The 12,835-nt window shown below is 45.5% G+C and overlaps 1 protein-coding gene across 1 annotated transcript; it reads right to left on the bottom strand.

Annotated features, from left to right (window-relative positions):
• Positions 1-1,090: 1,090 nt before the first annotated feature.
• On the bottom strand, positions 1,091-10,615 carry LOC103772128 (laminin subunit beta-1; the record flags this gene model as incomplete). The annotated part of the gene is made up of 10 exons (XM_008939447.1): positions 1,091-1,170; positions 2,083-2,195; positions 2,630-2,809; positions 3,155-3,343; positions 3,523-3,643; positions 4,883-5,085; positions 6,251-6,314; positions 6,422-6,610; positions 8,501-8,574; positions 10,480-10,615. Coding segments are annotated over 10 exons (1,349 nt in total), but the record flags the coding sequence as incomplete, so codon positions are not given.
• Positions 10,616-12,835: the final 2,220 nt, after the last annotated feature.

The raw sequence follows: 12,835 nt of genomic DNA on the forward strand, positions 1-12,835 counted from the left end.
CCCCAGGGCCCGGGCCGCAGCCGAGCGGCATAACCCGTCTGTGCGCAAGGAGCGAGCACGGGGGAGCAAATAACCACTGACCGCCCCGCTGGCTGCCAGGGGGCAACAGAACCCTTTCAGCAGCAGAGGGCAGAGATGGCCTGCAGGACATTCCCACGGCGATCCCCACTGCGGATGAGGTGTCCACAGGCTGTGAACGACCTACAGGCGTCACGCCAGGACCGGTCTCAAACTCCCCCAGTGTGGTCTCGTGGGCTCGGGTAGGAAACAGTTTGTTCAACCCCCTTTGGGAAACTGTTGTGGCTTTAGACAAAAGCAGGACATTTCAAAGGGTTTGTGGAGGGAAGGCGGGGGTGGAGTGGAGTGAAGGGAAGGAAAAAAAAAAAAAGATAAAAAGAACAAGCTGATGTTGAGAAGCCTGAGGTTGGACATGCACCTAACATATGGAAAAATGCTCTGGCCAGAGAAGCAGTCTGGCTACCTAGCACACCTCTGACCAGGGATTTAAACCAGGACATTCCATGCTCTTACTGATGGATGCATCTTCAAAATCTACGCTTTTTTCTAAAATAATCACCTCCACAATGGGTATTTCCAGGTTCACATCCCACCCCACACAGCACCACTGGAGCAACACGGTAGCAAGTACCATGGAGCTGGTGTGCTTCCTGCAGTGCTGGTGGACAGACTGGCTGGCCAAAGGGCCAATTTGGGAGCAAAGCAAGAGCCAGACTGACAGCCCGTGTCACCACCTGATTCCTGCTTTGACACCGGCCATACCCCGGGTTACAGCCAAGGCAGAGTTCAATCCATGGCTGGCTCCTATCCTGGATAACAAAGGCAAAGCAACAATAAAAGTTTTACGTGTTCATCTGCACCTGTGGCACTAACAGAGGGTGCTTGGAACAGAAAAGGCAAAAAAGCCTCTGTCACCCCTCACAGCAATCAAGACCTGCCACCTTCTGCAGCAGAAAGACAGCTTCAAACACCCTCCTCCAGAGCACATTGAGCCCTGAAGGTTGTGGTTGCAAACGAAGCAAAACTCACTGGGGTGAATGATTATGGGAGAGTTAAGGAGGCTGTGACTCACTTGTTGTTCAGTGCTCCTCCCTGGTCACAGTCACACGGCCGACATCCATCCATGTCGTTGCTCAGGCCCCAGTGCTCAGGCTGCAGGACGAAATACCACCAGTGCTGTAAACCCGTGCTGATCTAGACCCATCTCCCCCAAAGGCACATTTTCAAATGCTCAGCATAAGCTACCTCAGACTGCCCCACAGTCCATGGATCCAGCTCCCCTCACAGTCTCTCCACCTGCTCTCCTCTGCCTTGTTAAACATCTGAATGGCTTGAGAAAAAAAAAAAAAAAATCTTCCTTTCTAGCTTTAAAAACAAGATTCAGGAAGACCCAAGATCAGAGACCTCACTCCCACTGTACCATTTACACCAGTTTGGGCTCCTGATCCGTGAAGGTCTTGAAAAATCCTAGTCTGTCACAGTGCAGCAGAGCTGCACGTGGGGTGATGGAGCTTTGAGCAGGGCACTGCCCTTATAGGGCTAGCTAATCTGAAACTTGTTTGTTGGACAGGCAGACTTATTCAGCTTTCCCATGTAGCTCACTGTTAGATAAGACAGTCTGTCAGTGTTTATACAAACACATCCAGTTATCTGACAGTATGTTTCTGTAACACTCCAGCATGCATAAACACTATATGGAAACGTATGGACATGAAATAATCTCTGCCCAAAATAATGGCCTGTATAGAAAGCAATTTTTCAGCAACACCACTTCTCTGACTATTTTGTCTTCCACTCCAGTCAGGGCTCCAGCAGAACTGCCCCAGATCCCTCAATTTCACACAGGTATCCAAATGTCTCACTCCTTACAGTCCCAGGAATTAATCCGGATGTCTTTGCCTGCTTCATGGCTCCCGACATCCTGAGGTGCCTGCTCCAGCCTCAACACCAGGCACTCACTCATAGGCAGCCACAGACGGTGGCCAGGCCCTTGCTCCACACTTTCTGCAAGCCAGCCCCCCTCACACCAGCATCTCCTGATTTATTTTACAGTAAGCTACTTACCAGGCCGTGACTGCACTGCTTTCCTGTCACCAGGCGCTTACAATAGCAGTTTCCTGTCTCTGAATCACAAGGATTCCCCCCAGGGTGGGTGCCCAGAGGATTACATGCACAAGCTAGTTTGGGAAATACAAACAGGCAGGTCAAAACACAGGATCCAAGTTACATTTTAGACAGTATGCAACAGAAATATTTACATTAAAGCTGCCCCTAAATTCCCCAGGGCAGAGATTAATGGCACACTTTGCCCACCACTCATCCCAGTAAAACTTCCCTGGCTTATAGACTTATAATTAAAAACAAATAAGGAGGACTCTACTATTTCCACCTAATACACTAGAAGGATCAGCCAGGGAAATTAGTTTTAAGGGTGGGTGGACTCCGAGCTATGGCAAATTCACAAGAATGTTTTTTTCTTTAGCAAAAAAATGAAACAAAGTTAAAAAAAAAAAACGAAAAAACAAAAACCCCATAAAACAACTTCTCCAGGCTCTAGCAGCTCCTCAAAGAGCTTTTGATCACCCATAAAGGAATGTATGTTTTTACTCACACTGACAGCCTGCTGGGTCATCGGCACTCAGGCCATAGAAACCTTCTTTGCAGAGGTCACAACGCTCCCCCTCGACAAATAATTTACAACGGCATTGTCCAGCAATGAGGCCGGTGGAGAAATCGGTGTAGCGATCGCAGATGCCACCGTTCTGGGAGCCAGCTGGGTCACAGTTGCAAGCTAAGAAGGAAGCATGGCGTTTTATTAACTGCTACAAAAGAAAAGGCAAAGTCTCACACTGAATTACTTAAACTCAGCTGCTGTGTAGACAGTGTATCATTCCTGCAAGTATTAGGTATGACATGGGTTGAACAAATAATAACCAGATAAATTTCCAGATTCTTGAACAGAAAACGAAACCCAACCAGGCTTGCTCAAGACCTCCAAGACAATCACATTCCCTCAAGGATCACAGCACTGGCTGAAAGAAGGCCAGCAATTCCTAAATTCTGCAGGGAAAGCGCTGGGGGGCCACGGTGGGGATCCCATGACCATTCCCACACCGAGGAGCAGGGCCGCACTTACGCTCACAGACGTCAGGGTCCCGCAGGTCTCTCTCTGGGTGCTGGAAGTAGAAGGGCTTGCACTGCTCGCAGTTGCGCCCTACGGTGTTGTGCTGGCAGTCATCACACACGCCCCCGCTGGCATTCCCCGTCGTCATGTACACAGCCATGTCAAAGTGGCACTGGCTGGAGTGCCCGTTGCAGTTGCACTCTGTGACAAAGACAGAAAGCAAAGTAAGAGTCCGATCCCAGGGGAGACGCAAGTCTGCAGAAAAGACACACCAAACGCAACCAAAGAACATGCAGGACTTCATATATTGCCGCAAGCTCCCAGGTAACAGCATGCAATGCTCACACCAAACTCCAGTTCTGCACTTCACTCAAACTCACTTTTGCATGCGTTACTATTGCGGCCTTCAGCAGGTCGCCAGGGTAAGTCATGGTAGAAATCCAAACACTGTTCACAGTTTAACCCTTTGGTATTATGCCTGCACATGCAGTGCCCATGGACCTGTCAGTAAAAAAAAAAAAAAAAAAAAAAAAATCTGATTATAAAAGGGGAAAAGGAATAAAAATGCTCCAATTAATGCAAAATATAGCTAGTTACATAATGGATGTACTTTTGGAGGCTTTAATGCATGTAACTGTACATAAGGGAGAAGTACAGGCCCACAAGAGTGTCCTTTACCTGCCGAGGTAAGAATGTCTGCATACAAATTTGTCCTTCTTTCCTTACCAGAACTCATGCTTTCAGGCATGAACAAGGAGTGCACAGTTCCACCTCAATAATCACAAAAGCCTCTTAGACCTAAAAGTTAGCTGTTTATTAGCTGTTAATTGGCTATTAACATGCATCAGCTGGTCACTAGCCAGGTGCCTTCTTTCCAGCCCTACCTTAGCTTGCAAAGCAAAGATAACAGGCAGTTTGGATGGGTTTCATCCATAAACCCAGACTTTGCCTTCATCAAGTATAGAGCAAGCACTAAGTAGACCAAGAGTAACTGTGTGGCAGCTGCTGCCCTAGACGATAGGGACTACCAGCTCTGGAGCCATGATTTTAAAGGTAAAGCCAGTCTTGCTGTTGCTTGGGTAGAGACTCACTCAAATTACAAGGCAACGGAGCATACCCACTCACCAGCATCCTGAGGCCCTTGGGACAATCCACACAACCTCCACATTTTCATCCAGTTAATAACTCACTCATTAACAGCGGTGATATTACTGCTTGTAAGGCAAAAATTGTAGGCAAAACCAGAACACAGAAACGATGTGGCACTCAGCTGCATACAACACAGTCAACAGGATTTTCCTTCAGACTGCTGTTAATTAGGGCTACCCTCCACTTCCCAGCTGATAACGACCAATACAAAGGCAGGTCTCCTTTGGTTCTCAGAGGTGTTTCATCCTTTGATGCCTCTATTCCCTTCAGTTTTAGGGTAATCAAGTCAACCCACACACCCCTCTCTGGCCCCATAGGGTTACTCTCCCTTTCTGCATTCCTGTCTTTTAATTTCACCAGCTCTTTAGCATAATTAGAAAAGGAATGCTAAAACAATTTTCACCTAATCTGAGCTTTCTGTGCTTGATTAACACCAATAATGACAGATGTGTTAGCTGAGGAGGAATAGTTTCAACGTTTTTTTTGTTCGAAAATTAAGGGGGACAGTGTGTCATCTTTAAATTTACGTTTAAACCACTTAAAAGAGGCACAGGCAGGAACAGCTTTTTGTAGAAAATTGTGAATAGTTACCATTCCTTCCACCTCTTCATCAAAGCCATCCACTGGTGCACACTCGCTGGCGTGTCCGTAGCAGAAACAGTTCCCGCGAACCACCATGTCGTAGATGGCATAGTAGTACTTCTCTCTGATCTCCATCCTGGAGTCCAACAGATTATCTCCCAGCGTGTGCAGCTTGACGAATTTGACCCTCAGATTTGTGATCTTTAATAGGTCTGCAGAAGACAGACACACACACAAAGCCTGAACAAACCCCACTTTGGAATTCTTTACCAGATACTGTTATTGAATGGGAGGAAGCCAAGAGTGACTTCTCAAGCACACTTCCTATGGGCAGATTAGATCAGATTCAATTTCAGCACTTACGTGCTATATATACATCACTTCATACAAATTAAAAAAATCCAAAACATTATTTTACTACAGTTTGATCATTGTATAAGTATTCTGAGCTTAATTTAAAATGCTGGTCTTTTTTTATTGTAGGCATACACAGGCACAAACACAAATATTAAAGGCACACACAACAGTATCACCAAAAAGACACTGATTCTTTGGGGCTTTAAATTTAAGTCAGGCAAGGACCTCGTATTAAGGAACTGCTGATGAATAGACCAGGAGCTCTTTAAAGTTACAAGCCTTTTTTGAAAAAATCTTAGTTGGAAACAAGACACAAATAATTCTTATACGCCAAATTTTCCCAGCAAATATAATTAGTTACATTTTGCTGAAAGAAGCAACGCCCCATCCCTGACCCAATACAAAGTTCTCGAGGGATAATCCACAGGAAGACAATATTGCACTAACTAATTCAGCCTACATGTTCACTTTTTTATTATGAATCCTGTGTAATATTATTAATCCTTTCTTGTAGCCTTGAAATTAGGCTTGAAAAAGCACTTCAAGCCCATGAAAGCAGAACATTTTAAATCAACCTTTAAAACGTTGGTTTTAAAAAAGACCATTCAACTGACAGAGCAACTAACAGACACTCTTCTAGTTCAGATATTTTATTCTGCTCCCGTTACCTTTAGACTGAAGGACATGAACAGAAACTGAGAATGCGTATTAAATTGGAAGTTAAGTTTAAGGCCAAGTGCTGCTGTTCCCTACTCAGGCCAAATGCCCCACGTGGTTTTTCTTTTAAGCCACACTCAGCAACAGATCTCTCTACCTCCGCATTCCTGGATTGTCATGACCACACACAAATGCACATCACTGTCCAAGTCAGGATAAGAAGCCATACCATAAATGTATTCTTAGGACTTCAAAAATGTTATTAGGGCTAATGATTGGCTTTATTTGCGGCTTACTGGTTTTTGTAAGCAATTAAGTATAGAAATGCTTTAAAATAAGCCTGGAAGGTAACTGCATACATACTTTGAATCCTTGGACTGTACGGATCTTCAATTCGAAAAGCAGGATCTAAAACACGATATATTACCTGGAGGAAAAATGGTACAACAAAAGATTCAGCTTTAAAAATAAAAGAATCTATATTTGTATGGAAAAAGTCAATACAATAAACATGTTGGAAAAAAGCCCTCTGACCTCTCCCTCGGTTGAAGGTTCAATGTCGGAGTATCGGGAATCACAAATTATATCATCCACCTTCTTCATGGGTCCAGTTGAAATCCCAGGAAATGAGCTCTCACAGTCATAAGCAAAATACCTATATACTTGCCATGTTTTTCCAAAATCAGATGATCTTTCTATCAACATTGCAGCAGGACGGAATGTCTAATAGTAAGAAAACCAAAAGATATTTTATTCCATTATTACTTGCATTGACATCGAGCACTTTCGAAGTGTGAGCAGTCCACATGTCTGGATCTTAATCTCTCTCCCTGCACTACTTCCCATATTTGGAGATATTTTTCTGCTGATTTGTCACTTCCTGCTCAGAGCTGGATCTCTGAAATAACACACCAAACCACAGGCTACCCACCTTTAAAAAGACAGCACTCACTGGCCAAGCACTAAACATGCTTACAATAAATAAGCAAACTTGCAAGTTTTTTTTTATTCCAAATCCTTTCTCAAAACTGAGCAGGGCTTTAGGGAGACAAAAGGATTTTTTCCACTGCTTGTAGAAAGCAGCACAGTATTCCTCCTTGCTGTACCTCCTTGCTTCATCTTCTGCAAAGAACCTAATGGTCCCTGGGGACCAGGAGGCCACTTCCAGTTCTTCCCCTTCAGCTCTGACACACTGAAGTTCTTGCTGAGCAGTTTTCTCTGATGCTCAGAAAAGTCCAGCTATCTCTCTTCATCTGACCACACTACCTTTTGCTGTCCAGTGTCAGCTGTCCTCTGTGCTGCATTAAGAAAACCCTCTTTAAGGAGACTGAGAGGTTCAGCTTTATCTATTCTTGCTGCATTCACCTCCCCCAGTCCCCAGTGATCCTCCTCCAGCTGGCCTTGCCCAGACTCTGGCAGGCTGCATTCTCTTCACACAAAGCACCATCCTTCTTACCTACATGTATTCAACTCTAGAAAAACTAGCTAATGAGATTTTTTTAAAAACTTTTAATCCCTCTGGCCTAAAAATCCCATGGTTCAATTTAAGTGCTGCCATTCCAGAAGCAGATATTAATTTAACACCTGCTTGCACCTACCAAGAAATGCCCACATTAGTTTTATGTATTCAGAGGAGGCTCTCCCAGAGACTTGCACAAAAGCATTTCAGTCACAGCTGGAAAGAATTTTTCTTTCTGCTTCCTGGCTGAAAGTATCACCCAACTTACAAACTGGTACCTCACTCAACAAAAAAATGTAACAACCCAGAGATAAGGCAGTTCAAGTGTCTACCACACAAACAAAGTCAACAAATCATCATTAAAACAATCCTTCCCCCACAGTCTTCCTCCTGAAGGCAGACCAAGCCTAGTGGCACTAGGGCATGATGGCTGCAGCACCTGCATTGGGTCAGGGATTTCTGGAGGGTCCCTCACTGGTGGGGTCCAGCAGAAAGGACCACCTTCCACCTGAGCCACCACCTTGAGGCCGGGGGCAAACCCGAGTCAACACCACAGGAAAGAGGAACCAGCTCTTTTAGAAAGCTGATGGGTAAAAATGGAAGAGATTAATTTGTCTCTGTGTGAAGAGCAGAAATTTAGCCCTTCAGGAACTGCAGTCCCTGAAGCCTCAGCTGAAGGTTGCCACTAGCACGGGCCTGCAATTTAGGATGTATGTGACATAATCTGCCATTCCAAGACATCTGTTTGTAAAGAAACAAAGACACTTTGTGTACAGATGTTCCTTCTTCCTGAAGACCTTTCCATTTGCCAAATGAACACTGCTATCGTGGCCAATTTTTTTTAAAGAAAAATCCATGCCACTATATTAGCTAACTACCTTCTAGAACATGACAACCAGAAAGGGACACCAACACAAAACCCAGCTTCAGTATGACTCCTTCAACAGCCTCACTGGAGTTCAAACACCACTCAAGCCATAAATCACAACTCACCCTTCCTGTGCAACTCCAGCAGGAGGTAAGTGCTGTCAGCTCTAAAAACAATCAGGCAAAACAGCTCAGACAAAGCCCAAATATCAAATAGATGTAAAGGACTATGACACCTCTCATTTCCTTGTGTTTTAGGGTTCACGGTAAGGCTGTGGCTTCCTCACCTTGAAGGTCATAATGAGATGAGTGAAGTGAAACTCAGCCTCCAGGTTCAGCTGGATAGTCACATTTTCCAAACCTGCAGGGGCAGAGAAAAGAAGCTATGCAGCAAACAAGGACACCCGCCAACCTCTACAGCTAAATTTTGCCAAAGGCCTTCACTCTAGTAGCACAGAGACTTTTCTTTTCCACTTGGCTCTGCTGTCAAAAAGGGGTATGAGGGTTAGTCCATTACTGAGGTACAGGGGAGACACCAAGGACCTGCTGAAGCATCCATCACACATGAGATTGCTGTGCACCACCTGTACCAAACATTTCTCACCCAAAGCATGAGCCTACACTGCTGTTATTTCAGAGCACGTAACATGGCTGACATCACTAGACATGGGGTAAGGATGGGGACAGCCACGGGCTGGATCCTGCTACCACAGCACCCAGTGGCTGGTACAACTGGGGATGCTCAGCCTAGACCTGGCTAGTGGGGGCTGTTTCCCACCTTTCTTCACTTGCTCTGGACACATTCCTTTACAACCTAGTTTTGAAATACCCCTAAAAAGCTATCCCAGCTCTGCTTTCCATTCATGAGGGCTAGGGAACCAGTGAGAAGTAAAAGGTTTTTCAAACTCTGTTTTAAGACTACTTATGGTCAAGGATTCTACACAGAATGGAAGAAAGTCAGTTACAAACATTATTTTGTCATGTGAAAAGACTTCTTAACACAGCTAGATACTAACTATACTGTAGTTAGAAATAAAAAATATATATATCAAAACTTACACAGAAGACAAAGGGTAAGAAATTAAAATAATAGACAAACACAGCACTTAGATTTTCAACTAGCTGTAATACTATGTGGAGTGTGCAGCAATGGTCCCTTCTGCTGTATGCCCCAATAGAAGAAAACATGAATTGGGCAGAAAGAATCATTTGTTTTTTATTGTTGAAGGACATTTTCATGACCTTATGAGCGAAGAACTTTTCTGTGTGAATGCTGCCAAGCCTGTTGCAAAAAACATGAATTATTTTGAATGCTAGAAGAGAGCCGCTGGAGACAAAGAGCTTACTAGGTTGATCTAAACAGTTAAAAATGATTTAGTGAAAACCCTTCTTCACTGGGCACCAGAAATGTTACAAATATTACCGTTTTATTTTCATATATAGTAAAACAGCTACTGCCAACGCATATGCAGAAATCCCATCCCATCCAGCTGGCTTTAAGGCTCCGGGGTAGGACTGCTGTTTGAGAAACCCTGATGACTTATTCCGTGTATGAAGGCATGCCAAAAGCATAACCGTAGAAGTCAAAACAGCAGAGGAAGGATTATTGGGAAAAAAAAAAAAGCTACCAAACTAATATGTTTGTTTGTTTGTTTGTTTGTTTTTTAAACTAGCTGGCTTGTTTCTGATGTTCATTTTACTGTTTGGCATATGGATACAGGCATTCAGGGGGCCCAGGAGGGAGAAGGGAGTTTACAGGGTAAGAGATACCCCTGGCTCAGCCCTCCCGGGGAAGGACAGGGATATGGGAGGTCCTGCAGCCCCCAGCTCTGGACCCAAACCTCCCCCTTCCCCAGCTCCCTCCAGCCACGGGCTGGGGAAGCCCTGCGGTGCTTCCTTGGCAGCGCTGCCCCGGGATCGTTACTCCTGGAAGGCTGCTCTGCTCCCGCTGCCCAAACATGAGGCAGATCTGGAGCCAGTGTGGGAAACTTTTCTCTTTAGGAAAGGATCCTTTCAAAGTGGTGGGACGGCTCTTTCCAACACTCCCCAACACTCCCCGAGGGCTGACGGGGCTTTCCTCATGGATTAAGGATCGGTCCAAGGCACACAAAAGCATCTAGCTTTACTCAGCCCTCCTCGAACAGCATGATCCTTCACACAGCAGTAATCACCAGGCCAAAGATAACAGCAAACCCACAGGTACTCTGAAACAAAAGGAGGGAAAGCAGCTCCCAGCCCAGCAACGGCTCCCAGACAAAGCCAGTACCATTTTCTGACTGCCACCAGAGCTTCAGGCGATTTGGATCAAAAGTGGTGACGACGTTTTCAATGCGATGACTGTCAGGATTGAGAGTATCATGGAAGGGATCCTCAGAGTTGCATATGAAACATTTTTTGTCCTCCTGAAACGACAAAATAATCAGCATTACTGATTTTATCCGTGGGGCAATAGTTGTTTCCTGCAGATAAGAGCATTTTCCATCCATATCACATTCCACTCATTTTGCCTGCAGGAGTCATCAAAGGTGGTTTTTTTTTGTTGAAATGATAAGTGTATTTACCTTTATGAATTAATGCAAATTGTCAAATGGAAAATATGCCAGGAATTCCATAAGCTTTATTTTTAGGAGAAGCATGTTTTCTATTGAAATGGCAATTTCAGGAAATCTCTTTCAGTGGATGTATTCTTCAGCAGAGTTAGAACCAAAGGCAGCATGTAGAGAAAACCACTGCATTGCTTCTGTACAAATGTACACATGCAAAACTTCACCTTCAACAACTTCTGTGAGGTAACATTGGCTTTTGGGAGCTAGCTTGGCGATTACAAGTTCTATGCATTAAGGATATGTCCAGTGAGGCTCAGTGCAGTCAAGGCGGCTTCAGTGATTTAGTGGCAGAGCCCTTTCAGCACAGGGTTAACTTTACTCTGAATTCAGTTTGTCAAGCTCCTGCCTAACCCTCAATCTTCACCTTCGATTGCAACCCCAAGCTATGCACATAAACCCAGTTTGCACACACTACAAGGTGTGTCCTTAAAAAAACCAGTTGGGTGCAAGTCTGGCATGTGCTGCTTGGGAAAGCAGCACCAGGACAAAACCCCACCACAACTATTACTACAAACAATGCTATTTTTGCATTGCCTGAGGGCCAAAACCCACCACTTTCCAACCGTGGATGGTCCAATCAGAACTGAAGCAAAAGCGGGGGCTCCTGCCCAAACCACTTCACAGTTTGGCAGACTGGAGGGAGCAGAGGAGGGAGAGGAGATCACTGCACTGCAGCAAGGCAGCCCCAGCATGCCAGCAACTCGTCACTGTCAGGAGCTACACAGACACCATTCCTTCAGCGGGTTTATGGAGACAAATGCAGGGCTTTATCAGCCAAGAATGTGAGAGCTGGGAGATCTGCTCCACACAGGCTTTCCATTTCAGCTTCAGCAGCTCCTCCCAAGCCCAGTGCTTCACCCCCCATGAGCCCTTGGAGACTTCTCCAGCAGAGAGCATGGCAAGAGTGGGCATCCCAGGGAAGAAGTTCCCTCCTGCCTGCTCCAGGCTCCTCTCCTCCCCCGGGCACCACAGCCCCTGTCTCATGCCATGACTTGGTCCTTATCCCACCAAAACTGGTTCCTAGAAGGCCCAATCCTGCAAAGTGCTCAGTACAGCCAGACCCCACGTTATTAAGAGAATACTTGGCACCTTCCTGCAATTTCTTCAATACCATGTTATGATTCAGAAGTAGCCAGACATCCCAAATGCTAACCTGGAGCTCTCAGATCAGGAGTAGAAGTACATGTGAACTTCTGAAGTGATGCTTTTTAATGTGGTAATTCAGCACTTTTTGAGACAAGAAAATATTAAAAAGTATCTGTTCTTTCACTCTACCAGAGATGCTAATGTTGTCAAAGTCAATCCCGACATATTCCAAAAAAGTTCTCGCAAAGCTAAACCCTACGTTAAGTCAAGCATTAACTCTAGCAGACACTGCAGGGGGGACGGGAATGGGGGAAGATTTGGTAACTTCAAGGTACAAATGGGACAAATGCTACAGCCCCTCAGGCAGGGCTCCTCCTGCTTCCCATGGTTTTCCTTCCAAGTGCCAGAATCCCGCCCTATTGTCTCCGAGTAAATTTGGCCGGAGATTATCCCCTTACTTTCAGTTCAACAGAGTTCCAGTTATAAACTGGTATTTTATTCTTCTTACCATCCCTTCTGCCTCCGAGATTTTAAGTCTGGTGAGCTGCTTCTGGCGTAAATAGGAGCGAGCTTTGTGCTTTCCGCCAGATGTGCGAGACAACCTTATTTGCATCCCCCCACTTGGAGACCATACAAATGTAATTGCATTAGGGGAACAGCGGCCAAAACACTACCCGGGTCCTACGGACCACTCTCAGTCAGGAAGCTGTCTAGACGGCTCCGAGCAAGTCTGAAAATAATGTATTAATTGCACTCGCTGCGGCACATTCCTCCTTATTAAGCTCGGTAACAAAAGGGGGGTCGGGGCCGAAAGCCGCGAGGGGTGCCCTGGACCCGGGCTGCTTTCTGTGGCCGTGCTGTCCCTCAGAGGCAAAGCCGCTGGAGACCCCCGCAGGCAGCGTCGCGTCCCACCGCCCCGGCCCCGGCGGA

This window comes from Merops nubicus, unplaced genomic scaffold (assembly GCF_000691845.1).
Source record: "Merops nubicus isolate BGI_N331 unplaced genomic scaffold, ASM69184v1 Scaffold50874, whole genome shotgun sequence".
In the NCBI taxonomy this organism is placed as follows: Eukaryota; Metazoa; Chordata; class Aves; order Coraciiformes; family Meropidae; genus Merops; species Merops nubicus.